The sequence below is a fragment of the Paramisgurnus dabryanus genome, chromosome 21, assembly GCF_030506205.2.
Source record: "Paramisgurnus dabryanus chromosome 21, PD_genome_1.1, whole genome shotgun sequence".
NCBI lineage: Eukaryota > Metazoa > Chordata > Actinopteri > Cypriniformes > Cobitidae > Paramisgurnus > Paramisgurnus dabryanus.
The window spans coordinates 30,627,113-30,642,006 of NC_133357.1; the positions used below are offsets into that span (position 1 = coordinate 30,627,113).

A 14,894-nucleotide genomic window follows, 5' to 3' on the forward strand; every position below is an offset into this window, starting at 1 on the left:
TCAGTTTTTGGCCTATACTATCATCACCAGCTCTGCCTAAAGTTTGAAGTAAAACAGACGTTTCCTCCTGTCAGTGTTCACTCATCAGCAGTTATCAGTGCGACGGGTCTGAGAGCAGAGTTTTTCCAGTCACAGCTGTCCTGAGTCGGTTTTAAATGGTGCATGTTTGATTGTGGGCCAGTGGTCAGCCTCCCTCTCTTGAGAGGAACAACTCATGTTTCTGTAAAATTTGTCTGGCAGATAATGTTAAATCCAAACCTCTGTCTCAGTTTGTGTCCTGTGTTGGGGACATTTACGCATTTTCATTTTATATAAAGTAACTTACAAATGAGGAATACTACATTAAAAGTTTTTTATCTTCAAGATAATTGTTTTAAAAGTATTGACTTATAGTGGTTATGCTCTTTGCAGAGGTCTGGAATGTTGTAAACATTTCCAAAGACACTTTACAACACATGCAGTCGAATTCCAGAAAAGCGCATTAGACCAACCAATCAGATTTAAGCTTGTGATCTTGAAAAGTTCTCATTGACTTCAGTTAAAGTTGTCTGGGCCTAACAGTTAATGAAACCATTATACTATTTTTAACAGCATAATAAATGTAAGTTTAAAATAGTTTGTTCAAATCAGTAGATTCGTTGAGTCTTTTTTGCAGTCAGTTTTTCTTTACACACAATGCTTAAGAATGTATTAGACCACCTGTCTATTTGTCTCAAATATCATCCATCATCATTAAATGCTTTAATGCAGACTCTTTCCTTCTCAGAGAGTTCTTGACGTTTCATCATTATAAAAAGTGATGAATGTCAAATTTACATTTATACCCACATATGAAGCGACATATTTAACTTCTTCTAAGTGTAACATTAAACTATTAAAACATATTTTTTTCTATTAAGGACCTTAAGTAAATGACTGTAATTCATGAATAAGAAAAAAATGCTTTAAAAAAATTTCTCCATTGTAAAATAATAATATCTGTTGCAAATTGTTTAAACGTTAAGAAAAAAAATTCATATTACATTTTAAAATTAAGTGATTTTTAGCGATTTTCATCCAGATGAATTGGCTGTAGGCCACGCAGGAAACAAACAATTAAAGGTTGCCCCCACAAAGACCCCTCAGAAAGGGGGTGTGAAAAGCTGCTATAGTTGCGGTATATACCCTAAAGTGTAATTTATAGTTATGCATAGGTTTGTAGCCACACTGTAGGTTTTGTGTAGCCATATAATATAAGAGTTCCCACACGCTTTGATCTTGCGGCCGTGCTGTCACGTGATTTTATGTAACGCTCTGCAGTTCCAAACCACGCCGACAGACATTTTCAACGACAGTAAATCAGTTAATAATCCTAACAGCTAACTGTTACAGTTTATCTATTAATTTTGTAGCAAAAATATGGCTATATAAATGGCAATCAATCTGGCAAAAACATGTACTGTACTTCTACTATATTAAAATTACAGTTCATTAAAGGACAAGTTCGGTATTTTACACTTAAAGCCCTGTTTTCAGATTGTTTATGATGAAATAGAATGGTTTTGACTGAAATTTCGACATATGATGCTGGCCTGAGAATTTTCGGGTGTTTGTTGTTCCACCTCCCACCTCTACAATGGCTGTATAGGTGCACTGGAACAATCCTTCCTAAAATGCATTAAACTTTCGTTTACAAAGACGTGAAACTCACCGAGTGGTCAGGGGTGTTCACTGATATGCTCACACAAAAATCGCTGCAAACAATGCTTTTCAACAGGTTTTATCGTAGTTTTTGCCAACTCCATTGACTTGTATTAGATGTGCTGTGAGGTACGGTATTACTCCGCGCCGGGAACTTTGTTTGTATTCTTGCAATTGGCAAAGTCGGATTATCACCACCAACTGGGCTGGAGTGTCTATTATTCAAGCTCTCAACGGAAGAATGTACGGGTGTGAGGCGTTTGGAAAAATAGGTCCACAAGTTTACAACGGAAGCCAAAACACCTTTTGGAAAGCATCGTTTGCAGCGATTTTTGTGTGAGCATATCAGTGAACACCCCTGACCACTCGGTGAGTTTCACGTCTTTTTAAATGAAAGTTTAATGCATTTTAGGAAGGATTGTTCCTGTGCACCTATAAAGCCATTACAGAGGTGGGAGGTGATACAAGAAACACCTGAAAATTCTCAGGGCAGCCGCATATGTCGAAATTTCAGTCAAAACCGATCTATTTCATCATAAACAATCTGAAAACATGGCTTTAAGTGTAAAATACCGAACTTGTCCTTTAATAAAAAAAATCACATAAGCATATATTCAAAGAACATCATTAGATGCTAACATTATCCCAAGAAACATGTTTAGTCAATAGTGTGAAAAAATAAGGCAACCAACTGCATTTAACAAAATTTTCAATTAGATAGTATAAAATAGAGAGGGTGTTTTAGCATCCAGCAAAACTTTTTATTATAAAACAGTGGGAAAGGATAGCCTTCATCCTTCATTGTGTCAGATGTGGAAGAATGCATTGTCCATACTGAGCTGATAAAAATGGAGTTGCAACACAATTTGATCTCACATGGTTCATGGAGCTCTCAATATTTCTACACGAACAATCCATTATGAAAGTATTTTCATCCAAAACGGGATCAAGTACATGCACAAACATCCCCTCTTGTGACGACACAGACTTTCTCAGTACCTCCCCTCCTCGTGTCACCGAAAACGGTTTCTTGTATAAACAGAAACCCATTAAATTTATATTTAATAAATATGTTTCACATTAAATGTTAATATGGAGATTAAATATAGGATACTTCACTCAACTTACCTGTAAAACCACCACAATGAAATCCATAGCAGCCAGCATTGTGCCTTGAGGCACTGTGAGAACTGACATTGAGTGAAAAGCTCTGCTTGTCAAAGCTGAATATTTTTCAACTCTCAGGAACTCAGTGATGAACGCGTAAAAACCGCCAAGCGCCGGTTTTCAGCGCGGAAGAAAACCACTAGCTGCTGGCTTATTTGAAAAACGGCAAGCTTCCATTGGAAACAACTGAAAACGTGCACCGGCCGTGGGCGTAAAAGCTTTGGTGTGCACGCCTCCTTATGCTCACTCGTCCCAGCACAACACCCCATAATCACCACCACACTCACAGATGCATACGGTATACAGCATCTTCATGTAATTGAAAGCATTCTAAAAGTGTACTCATAAACGCAGAAACTGAATGAGTTATCATCATGTCAGTTTATTATAAGCAAAAAAAAAAAAAAAACTTTAACGGCCAATGGGTTTACAGCTGGGGAAACTGGACTTATTTTTAGACTGGTTTAGTGTTAATCAACATCTAACTCAGGGCCAAAATTTACTCAGAAGAATTTTATAAACTGTTTACAATCTTCAGTCCATGGCTAGCACATGCATAAAAGAAAAAAAAAGATCCACTCTTTCAATAGCTATTATCTGAAAACTATTGATAGCTTACATTACCATACAGTAATTTAATGGTGTAAATGTTTTTCATTAATACGCATTTAAGATGACCATGAATTAACTCTCATTTGCATAGTTGTTGATATAAAAAGCTTATTTTTTTGCATATAAAACAATCCGTGTCTATTATTTAATTATTATTACAAGATTATCATGTAGCCTAGGTGTGTCAAACACTAGGACCGCATCCAAAACCAGCCTGTCCCCTCAATTTATCTGGCCCGCAAGAGTTTACAAATTATGTTACTTACGTGAGAGCTTACAAATTATTTTGTTGTCATTATAAGTTTTATTTTTTCCACGGAAGCCTATTTCCTGCATTGATTTTTTTTTTGCGGCCGCCAAAATGATAATTTCATGTAATAGATAACAACTTGTCCATTCTATGTGAACCGCAAGAGCTGTGATTGGTCCACTAGAACCCCTTACTTCAGGTTAAAAAAACCCAGAAAGGTCCCTATGAAATTTATAATAAAATATATACTTAAAATAATGTAATAATTAGGGCTGGGTATTGGCAAGGGTCTCACGATACGATACCTATCATGAAACATGGGTCATGATACAATGTATCACAACACAATACAATACATTGCATGTTGCGATACATTGCAATACTTTTTCTTTTTTTATCAAAAATGTAAAAGAATAGAGCTGAATAAAAAAAAAACCTTTTTTTTAAGCCAAAGTGCTTCCACATGTCGACTTTAAAAGCTGCAGGTGTTTTTACATTTTCTGCCATTTTCTCACTCCCGCTAACTTCTGAGACATTGGCCAAATGGCCGTATATGACAGACAACTGGACAGTGACAACTACAGCAGCGGAGGAGGAGGTTATTTGAAGCACACAAAGGGAATGGATGGGTTTTTAAAAATATCGATAGTAGAGATTGAAATATCTATACACTATTGGGGGAAAATGTATCAGAATAGTTAGCTGTATCGATATTTTTGCACAGCCCTATTAATAATCATTTTTATAGGTGTTTTTTAGGTCATAGCATGATATCCAAATGTGGTAACCACATTTAGTTCAAATCATAGCTAAAGCGTATCAAATACTACACTCAGCTAACGTTACTGTGTAAAATTAATGTATACAATGTTAGCTACAGATTCTTAATTTCTTGTCTGACTGGCAACGCGCATACGTTTGATGAAACCGTCTATATGAATTTCCTGTCTTTTGGATTTCAACATAAACATACCAAAGTGGGAGTTTCTTGATAATTGTACCAATGATATTTAATAAAATAAACATCATTGGACATTGTTTGTTTATTATGATAAAAATATAAATGGACCTTTGGTTTAGAAAAGCCTTTGCTGACTGCCAATAAAAATACCATGAAGAGGGTCAAATTTATAGTTGGAATGATAGATCCTTCAATCATGTAAAACTTCAGTGGGTATTTTACTGTGTGCATACTTTGTTATAAACCATCAAACAGCTTCTGTGTTGCAATCTGAGCAGTCAACACTGCTTTACAGTTTTGGGAAGTAGCTGTTTAAAAGTAGTAATGCTATAAAGCTCAACATTGTTTTTTTTGTGTAAGAGTAGCTGTTTTTTAAGTTTTAAAGCATTTCCAGTAACACACTGTTTGTTCTAACAAGTAGTGGTGTAGCGGGACAAAACACAGCTTGCTTGTTTTTATGTGACACTAGATCACACATGCAGCTTTACAAAGCAAACATAATGTCTTCAGTGTGATGAGGTTATTTCCAAGAACTTTTGTTAAAACATGATTAGGTTGTTACTCAGTAGTGGTTGTTTTGGCAATATTAATTTTTAAATTAAGATCGAGTGGCAACCTTGCGATGAAGCCAATACAAAAGTGACTTAAACTGCAATTCATCAACTTGCCACTAGAGGCTGGCTCCAAAAGGGAGTCAATCCCATAGACCCCCAATTTAAAATGCCCAACTTTACAGCAGAAAATAATGAGGTAACATTATGTTTAAAGCCTAGTACCCACGTCCCACCTTTTTACCCATTTTCGGTTATCTGCAAGTGACGCATGGCCACCATAGTGACGACAGGCTTCGCTAACTATCGACTTCAAAAAAGCTCTTCACAAACGGATGACATTAATGCGAGCACGTCACTATAGCCCAGGTGCTCTAAAATGTCCTGCGCCAGGGAGACAGAACAACACACTTGCTAGTTTTAACTCTTTGCGCGCCTAACAACCTCTCTGGTGCAAGGACATGTCAGCGCTTGGGCTGCTCAATTATGGGAAAAATCATAATCCTGATTATTTAACATGATTACTTAATGACTGTAAAAACATGCACCTGCGCGCGCACACTCGATTTAATGCATTTGTTTAGTATTGTTGCAGAAGGCTACACATGTCAAAGCAATATTGGTTTTATAGGTGCCTTTAAACACATTGGTCCAGCGGAACGTAATTTATATTTTAAACACAAGGGATGTATTGCTACTACTCATTGAAATGCATTTAATAAACAGGATTACCACCTAGTGATCTGACTTTGAGAGAGAGGCACCAAGATGCAGCGGGTTATATTTTAAACAAAAGGGATAGTTTGCTTCAGCTCGCATGAAACACATTAAGCTGAACAAATACCTAAGGATTACTACTTTAGTTTATGTTTAGACTTCGGACAGATGCGAGAGCGCGTGCACGTGAGAAGCGCAGCTGCTTATGACGCGTTGGATTTATTTCAGATGCTAGGAGTCCAAGACGTGCACACTAAGTCCATGTGCGTGCAAGAAGGAATCCTCTCTCTACAAGGTCTCAGATGTAAAGTGAAGCCCACAAACCCTCATGCAAGGAAAAGCACGCAATTGGTGATATGTTTGAAGATCGTCGATACACGATACTATCATCTATCGGCACAACCCTACGTCACGGACACTACATCCATATTTTTTACAGTCTATGAATAAGATGCAATGTGTGGTTTCTGTGCCATTGACGGCACCAAAAGATATTAAAAAAAGTACAGACATGAATTTTACCTGACCTGAACAATCCAACTCTTTGCCATTAGTTAGGGAACATGTAGTCCCAACCAGAGATCAAAGAAATATTTGGCAGTCATGCCCTCAAAATCCCAGTTGAAACCGCTAAAAACAAATAAAAGTTTGGGACTGTCACACTAATTTGGTAGATTTAGGCCCTTTTGAAATGTTTGTGTTCTGCAGTTAGCACTTTTTCAAAAGGGAAGCTTGTTTAACTGTTTTATATTATGAGATCTTTTAGTTTGACACATCAGGGTTTAGTAGCTTTCCCAACACTGGTTTTACATAATGTACCCTGACATATGTGGTACCTTGTTTTCAACATATTGGACGAAGTAGCAGTGAAATTTGAAAAGTGTATTATTGCAATCATTTGTACCTCCTGATTTCCTCGGAGAGGTCTGACTGAAGGGTACAAAGCGAACATTTTCAGCACAGTCGTATTGACCGAAGGAGTTATTTAAAACCGCTCAGAAGTTTAATTACATTTCCATCTGTCTGAGTCTGTGTGTGTGTGTGTGTGTGTGTGTGTGTGTGTGTGTTGTCAATTGTGATTTGGGTTAGGGATATTTTCAAGGTCACACACCAAGAACAGGCAGAAAACCACCCAAGAGTTCAACAATCACCCTCAATGGTCCATTAAAAGACCTCAGATGTGTTCTGGTCATTACGGTCATACGCTCTTTGTGTGTTTTACTTTGCGGTTACTAAACGCAGTTCGCTACACTACATGTCAGAGTTATTGTATTTCAAACCCTTAGGGCTTGTTAATATTGTTTTTAAAAAATGTTAAATTTTTGGTGTATTTTCAGATTCATGAGATATTTGACTGTACCGCCTGCGATAAAAAGTTCATCTCCACAAATCAATTGAAGCGGCACATGATCACACATTCCGGTAAGACACGTAAAACCTCACATGATTATAACCCAGACTGAAATGTGCTCAGTCATTTTGAAATGTATTTTATATGTGTGTAGAAAAACGTCCGTACACCTGTGAGATCTGCAACAGAAGTTTTAAGCGTCTGGATCAGGCCACGGCTCATAAGATCATCCACAGCGAAGACAAACCGTACAAGTGTAAGCTGTGCTGGAAAGAGTTCGCCCACCGTAACGTCTACAAGAACCATAAAAAGGTACCGGGCTCTGATCGGTTTCAGATGGATCTTTGGTTTTTTGAGATTTGGGGCTGAATCCTTCGTTTCTAATGTTTAAAGTCAGGCAGAGATGTAGATGACTGGAACCAGCAGAGAAACCAATGAATTGTTAAGAGAATTAGTTTTTGGCCTTATAAACTGCTGGGATTTTATCTTAGTGGAGATCTTTTGACCAATCAGCCACTGTGGAGCCTAATCAAAACCTTCAGCCTAACCCTGACCTGTAGTGACCCCACACGACCCCCAACCTTTACACCCTGCAGATGACATTAACCTCACAACCCCACACAGCTTCGAACAGAAAGAAAGAGTTTTAGTGGAAGAAATGAGCATAGGGAAAGTTCTGATCTAGATAGATATTCAAGTCAATAAAAACATTCCTAAAGGCACAGTTTATCCAGAAATGAACATTCTTATATCATTTCAAATGCATGTGACTTGCTTTATTCTTAAGGACACACAAGAAGATGTTTTGAAGAATGTTATCGTTCCTCTTTTTTATGCAATGAAAACAGTGACCAGGAGCTATAAAGCTCTCAAAGGATGAAGCTCTCAAAACATATTTTGTGCTTTACACATTAAAATGTGACATATTACAATCAGTTATGAGGCACATTAAGCCCAAAGTATAGTTTACATTTTACGTATATGCGAACCGAGCGCAAAGCATAGTTTATTCGACTCGTACATGTTCACTGACGTATGCACATTGCGACTAAATACAGTGCATCTTTTGGGCTATTTCATTCTCCTGTACGGGCATGTGCGACCTACAAAAATCTGCTGGTGCATGTACAGCACGCCCATACTATTCTGATGACAAAATTTCTGTCACACGCACTGTATGCAGACCCTGGTGTATGCGTAAAAACTTAACTATACTTTTAGCATTAGAATCAGTGTTGTTTAGTACAAACAACGTACAACCTTACGTATCCCGTCTGCATTTCTGCTATCCTCAGAAATGTAATTTTGCATTGTCTGTGACCCTTTTGTACATTTCTAATTCATGCAATTTCATCTTTATCCTTGTAAACCCAGCTGATGTTATACATGTCTGTGTGTTTCTCTAAAGACTCATTCAGAGGAGAGGCCGTTCCAGTGTGAAGAATGTAAGGCCCTGTTCCGCACGCCGTTCTCCTTACAGCGCCACCTCTTGATTCATAACAGTAAGTGTGCCATCACATCTTTTAGGAAGCTCAACCTCTCCCTATAGACAGGGTACCCAAATGCTCTGTGTTTGTGTATATAGTAATTTATGAGTAAATGTGTGCAGACATCAGCTTAAGGCATCCTGATGCTGAAATCAGACCCGAGTCTCTCCCTCAGCCCCCAACACCCCTCACTGAACCCTGGGCTGTGCGTCTGTGGGCTGCAGGGGTGGCGAGTGCAGGGGCTTTATGGAGCCGACTGGCCGAGCAGGATGAACCACAGAGCTTCTCTGCCCAGTCTAGACTGATCACACTGAGATTATTGAGCTGCGGGAATTTCCTGCTGTCCTCCCAAGAGGCACACACACATACATATACTGCTAAGTACTACTAGACCAACACATCATTTTATATATATGAGAGAGAGAGAGAGAGAGAGAGAGAGAGAGAGAAAGAGAGAGAGAGAGAAAGATTGTTTTAGATAGTATAGCAAGTGGTGTGTGGGTTTGGTGTGTGTGGTCACTTTATGTATACAGTATTTGTGTTTGTGTGATCACTTACGGCCCACTGTGACATAATCTGGTCCATCTGTGTCAGTATTTGGTTATGAAATAAAGCTGTTTTTGTGACTAATCTTTAAATACACATTATCGTTTTACAAAGGTCAAATGGCTGACTGGAATAAATCCTCCACAAATACTTCACAAATCCCCCCTCCCTTTGTTTTGAGAGTGTGTGTGAGTTTTGCTTCTCTATAGTTTGTTGACAGAATTGTTCTTGCAAGTAAATCTGACAATATCTCATTTTGGGGACATCCAGGACACAGAGTATGTGTATGGACGGAGTTGAAAAAGTTGTGTGATTTTGCCTGGAGCTTGAAGCTTTTTATTTTTTAAATCTGTGCATCTGTGTTTGCCCTTTATTCAAGATCGCCTCCCATCCTTATTTTATCATTTTTGTTGCCACAGATTTTTGAAGCGTTTGCTGATGCAGCGTGTATGCTCTCGGTTTTCTTTAACAACCTTGATGAAAATCCAGGAAAAGTTGTAACTGCGCTTCAGAAGGCACAAATTACCGCCCTGTTTGGAGCAAAGAAAACAAAGGATACTGTTCATTTTCACACATAAATTGGCCACCAAAGCGTTCTGATATTAAAGGGGACATTTCACACATTTTTAAAAAAAATAAATAAAATAAATCTTTGGTGTCCCCAGAGTGCATATGTGAAGTTTAGCTCAAAAATACCCCACATATAATTTATTATAGCATGTTAAAATTGACACTGTAGGTGTAAGCAAAAATGTGCCGTTTTTGGGTGTGTCCTATAAAATGCAAATGAGCTGACAAAATGCAAACACTGAACACCATAATGATGTTGGTGGAAATTGAAACTCAGTTGTGCAGTCAATTATTCTCTCTCTCTCTCTCTCTCTCTCTCTCTCTCTCTCTCTCTCTCTCTCTCTCTCTCTCTCTCTCTCTCTCTCTCTCTCTCTCTCTCTCTCTCTCTCTCTCTCTCTCTCTCTCTCCACACTAAATGGCTGTCCCATGGTTGGATAGTACAGATTAAGTGGCAGTATTATAATAAGATCCCCCTTTGACATCACAAGAGGAGCCAAATTTACTGGATTACTGGGTCGATCTTTTTCACATTTTCTAGGTTGATAAAAGCACTCAGGCCCCAATTATATCACTTAAACTTTGAAAAAGTCAGATTTTCATGATATGTCTCATTTAGTCTTGGTTGACTTGGTCTCCCATCATTAATACAATATCTCAGCTCCAAAAAAGAAAAGAAATGTGTGACTTTTTGTCTAATGGTTCACAAGTCAACAGTGCTTGTCATTCAAAAAAAAAAAAAAAAAAAAATTAGTTCAGAAGCAACTATCACAGCAAATCAGAAAATACTTAATGTTTATTTGTAAGGAACCATTTTTGACCTGTGCTGTGTTAATCTCACAGTAGAATGGTACTTTCCCAGAATTTCTTGTTTATAAGCATTACGCTGTACAGTTGCAGTACCAAGAACCTATGAGAGGCCAGAGATTGATGATTGTGACTTTAAAGCATTTTGCGATGACATTTAGTGAGCAAACAAAACCAACTAACACAACTAATAATTCTGATCGTATGGATGATTGATGGTGCTACATCATATACAATTGCTCCAAGAACACAGCACACAACCTAAATGGGCTCTGACATGTGCTTAAAGACCAACAGAACCACCTCATGAATAAAGACATTTTTCTATGATGGAAAAGCCAGCAGATTAGCGTCTCTTGTGATGAAAAGTCTGGCGTAGCCATCGGGGCATACCCATTAATTTAAATACACTGTTCGTCGTCCAGTCTTTTAAATCCCAGCATTTAGTCTGTGCTGCTGATGATTAAATGTGGTGACATGTTGGGTTCTGTTCAACTATTTATAAACCGAAACAAGCTTTAAACCAGAGTTCTGGCGTGTACTGTGCTTGTTTGTCACAGAAAGCATTGTTTGAGCAGAAAAGCCTCTATGGAGGTTTTTGGAGCCCGTGTTCAAGCTGAAGATTTCCGTTCTCGGCGCCTTAGTCGATTTTGTGGGATTTGAAGAAAGCTTTGGAAAAAGAACAGTGTGACATCTTCTGAAAGGAACTGTGGCCTCGGACGAGAGATGAACCGTTCCTCGCTTTTTCTACCTGATCTTTTATGATCCCTTTTTTACCGCACCATCTTTTGAGATAGAGGGCAGACATTCTTTTTAAAATGGAAAAAATGGCACAAATAGAAAGAAATAATAGGACAATTTTCAAAGCTGGATGGACTCTGAGGGCAGCAAAGTGGGTTTGGACACAAAACAAGTTCCAGTCAAACTACCTTTGAGTGGCACACTTTTAAACATGAAACATAATAGCAGTCAGCATCTTTTTTTTTAAAGTCTCACAGAGCCAGAGTGCAAGGTTTCAATGGGATTCTTAAATTGAGCTGCACCAACTCTATATCTGCTGTTTTCTGTTCAGGTGAGAGGACGTTTAAGTGCGACCAGTGTGACGCCACTTTCAAACGTAAGGACACACTCAACGTGCACATTCAGGTGGTGCATGACGGACACAAGAAGTACAAGTGTGACCTATGTGAGAAGGCTTTTGTCACGCCCTCCGTGCTTAAGAGCCACAAGAAGGTACGTTCAGAATCTGTTACATTTATTTAATGTATTTATTTCCGTAAATCTTAAAAGTTTATTAGGTGGTGGTGGATAGTCTAGGCATGTTTTACTTGCTGGACACACAATAATCATTATAAAACTTCCGTCACATATGGCGCTTCTCCACTGCATGATATGGCCAGTGGCGTCGCGCACATCTGTGATGCCCCCCATGCAAAGCGAGGGATGGGGCCCCTCCTACCATAGAAATATTAGTGTCAGATTTACAGTGGTATGAAAACGTTTTGGCCCCCTCTCAAGATTTCTTATGCCATTGCATATTTGTCACACTTTAATGTGTCAGATCATCAAACAAATGTAAATATTAGTCAAAGATAACACAAGTGAACACAACATGCAGTTTTTAAATGAAGCTTTTTATTATGAAGGGAAAACAAAATCCAAATCCACATGACCCTGTGTGAAAAAGTGCTAACCCCCTGTTAAAACTAATCACACCCAAGTTAATTTTCTCTAGCCACACCCAGGTCTGATTACTGCCACAGCTGTTCGCATTCAAGAAATCACTTACCTGTCACTGCCTGACAAAGTGAAGTAAACCACAAGATCCTCAAAAGCTACACATCATGTTGACATCCAAAGATATTAAGAAACAAATGAGAAAGAAAGTAATTAAGATCTATCAGTCTGGAAAAGGTTATGAAGTCATTTCTAAAGCTTTGGGACTCTAACGAACCACAGTGAGAGCCATTATCTACAAATGGCGAAAACATGGAACAATGGTGAACCTTCCCAGTAGTGGCCGGCTGACCAAAATTACCACAAGAGCGGAGCGGCGACTCATCCAAGAGGTCACAAAAGAGCCCACAACAACATCCAATGAACTGCAGGCCTCACTTGTCTCAGTTAAGGTCAGCATTCATGACTCCACCATAAGACCATAAAAATGGCGAAAACCGCTGCTGAGCAAAAGAACATAAAGGGTCATCTAATTTTGCCAAAAAATATTTTGGGAAAAATACTCTGTGGACTGACGAGACAAAATGTGAACTTTTTTGAAGGTGTGTGTCCCATCTAAAAGTAACACAGCATAGAAAAAAAACATTATATCAACAGTAAAATTTGGTGGTGGTAATGTGATGGTCTGGGGCTGTTTTGCTGCTTCAGGACCTGGAAGACTTGCTGTGATAAATTGAATCATGAATTTTTCAGTCTACCAAAAAATCCTGAAGGACAATGTCAAGGCATCTGTTCTTGACCTCAAGCTGAAGCTGAAACTTGTGCAGCAGGACAATGATCCAAAACACAACAGCAAGTCCACCTCTGAATGGCTGAAGAAAAACAAAATGAAGACTTTGCAGTGGCCTAGTCAAAGTCTTGACCTCAGTCCTATTGAGATGCTGTGGCATGACCTTAAAAAGGCGGCTCATGCTCAAAAAACCTCCAGTGTGGCTGAATTACAACAATTCTGCAGAGATGAGTGGACCAAAATTTCTCCACAGCGCTGTAACAGACTCACTGAAAGTTATCACAAACGCTTAAGTGCAGTGGTTGCTGCTAAGGGTGGCCTAACCAGTTATTAGGTTTAGAGAGCAAACACTTTCAAACAGGGCCATGTGGTTTTGGATTTTGTTTTCCGTTAATAAAAAAAACCATTCAGTCTTCATTTAAAAACTGCATGTTGTGTATACTTGTGTTATTTTTGACTAATATTCCAATTTTGTTTGGTGATCTGAAACATTAAAGTGTGACAAGTATGCAAAAAAATAAGATATGTTGAGGGGGGGCAAAACATTTTTACACCACTGTATACTCGGGTTAAACCTGAATAGCAGTGCATGAATACACAGTGTCCTGAACTGTTCACATTCCTAGTCCAAAAATGAGACAGTCAAATAAACCAGTGAGCAGTTTATTACAGCCATATAGTTTTTAAACTAGTGTGTGTGATTACGGTTAAGATAGCATTTGACATTGTCTGATCAGATTTCAGTCAGGGGAGAAATGTGACTCACTGTTGGCACAAGAGTAAAGAACCTTAAACATATTCAATTACTGTTTGACAGCAAGAGGAAAAGAGCGGTGGAGAGGCCAGATAGACTTCAGATACGCCATCACTGAAATGACACTTTAACAGTACTTGTGTGTTAGGTCTACATGGACTTGATTTACTTCTAAATGAATGTCTCTACTCTTGTACTCCGCACAACTCTTCATAACCTTTTTCTTTCTTTTATAATTTTATAAAGTTTTTTAATACATTACAGTGATATTGCAGTTATAAGATTTTACTTGAATTCTTGAATTAATAATTGATTATCAAGGCAGTTGAATATTTTATTTAAAATAATGTGCACTGATAAACCAGAAACATATTAAATGCCGTGTCCGTCTTCATAACGCAAACATGCGCATAATAGTTCACAGGCGAATCTGGAGGACATACATATAAGTTTGTTCACCCAAACATGTGTATATAGGACTTTATACAACATGTTTGAAGGGATTAGACAGAAAGAGTAATGACGTTTTAAACCGTTCACCCACAATTCACGAGTGAGTAAGAAAGAGGGGGGACATCAAGAGAAGTGGGAGCAGAAAGGAAGTGATGGAGGTGAGGAAGTGGAGATGGGAGGGGAGAGATAAGTAGCGGGAAAGGAAAAGGGAGGAAAAGAGGAAGAAGATAAAGAGAGGGTGAAAATAGCAGGAATTGGAGGAGTTTGAGACGCTGTTGCCCTCCTCATTGTAAGATAAGCTCTGTTTATAGCATGTTTATGGGAATACTGGCCCAAAATGATAAGATTAATGTTTTCTTTGTACTTTAACAATAATTCTCATATCATTCATAAAGAGAACATCTGCATGAGAAACTAAATGCTTGATATGTTAGATAAGTTAATACCTCTGTTTGTAAAACTGCAGGAAGACAGAGATGTGTAAGATTTTTGTAGCAGTAAGACGATTTCCAGAAAACTTGGGA

At 38.3% G+C, this 14,894-nt stretch overlaps 1 protein-coding gene across 1 annotated transcript in view; it reads left to right on the forward strand.

Annotated features, from left to right (window-relative positions):
* The window catches only part of prdm5 (PR domain containing 5), a 98,251-nt gene that overhangs the window by 28,379 nt on the left and 54,978 nt on the right, over nucleotides 1-14,894 (forward strand). Inside the window, exons 9-12 of the mRNA XM_065286568.2 lie at nucleotides 7,276-7,360; nucleotides 7,444-7,601; nucleotides 8,698-8,791; nucleotides 11,769-11,929. Coding sequence (XP_065142640.1) covers nucleotides 7,276-7,360; nucleotides 7,444-7,601; nucleotides 8,698-8,791; nucleotides 11,769-11,929 — 498 coding nt within the window. The remainder of the gene's footprint in view (nucleotides 1-7,275; nucleotides 7,361-7,443; nucleotides 7,602-8,697; nucleotides 8,792-11,768; nucleotides 11,930-14,894) is intronic.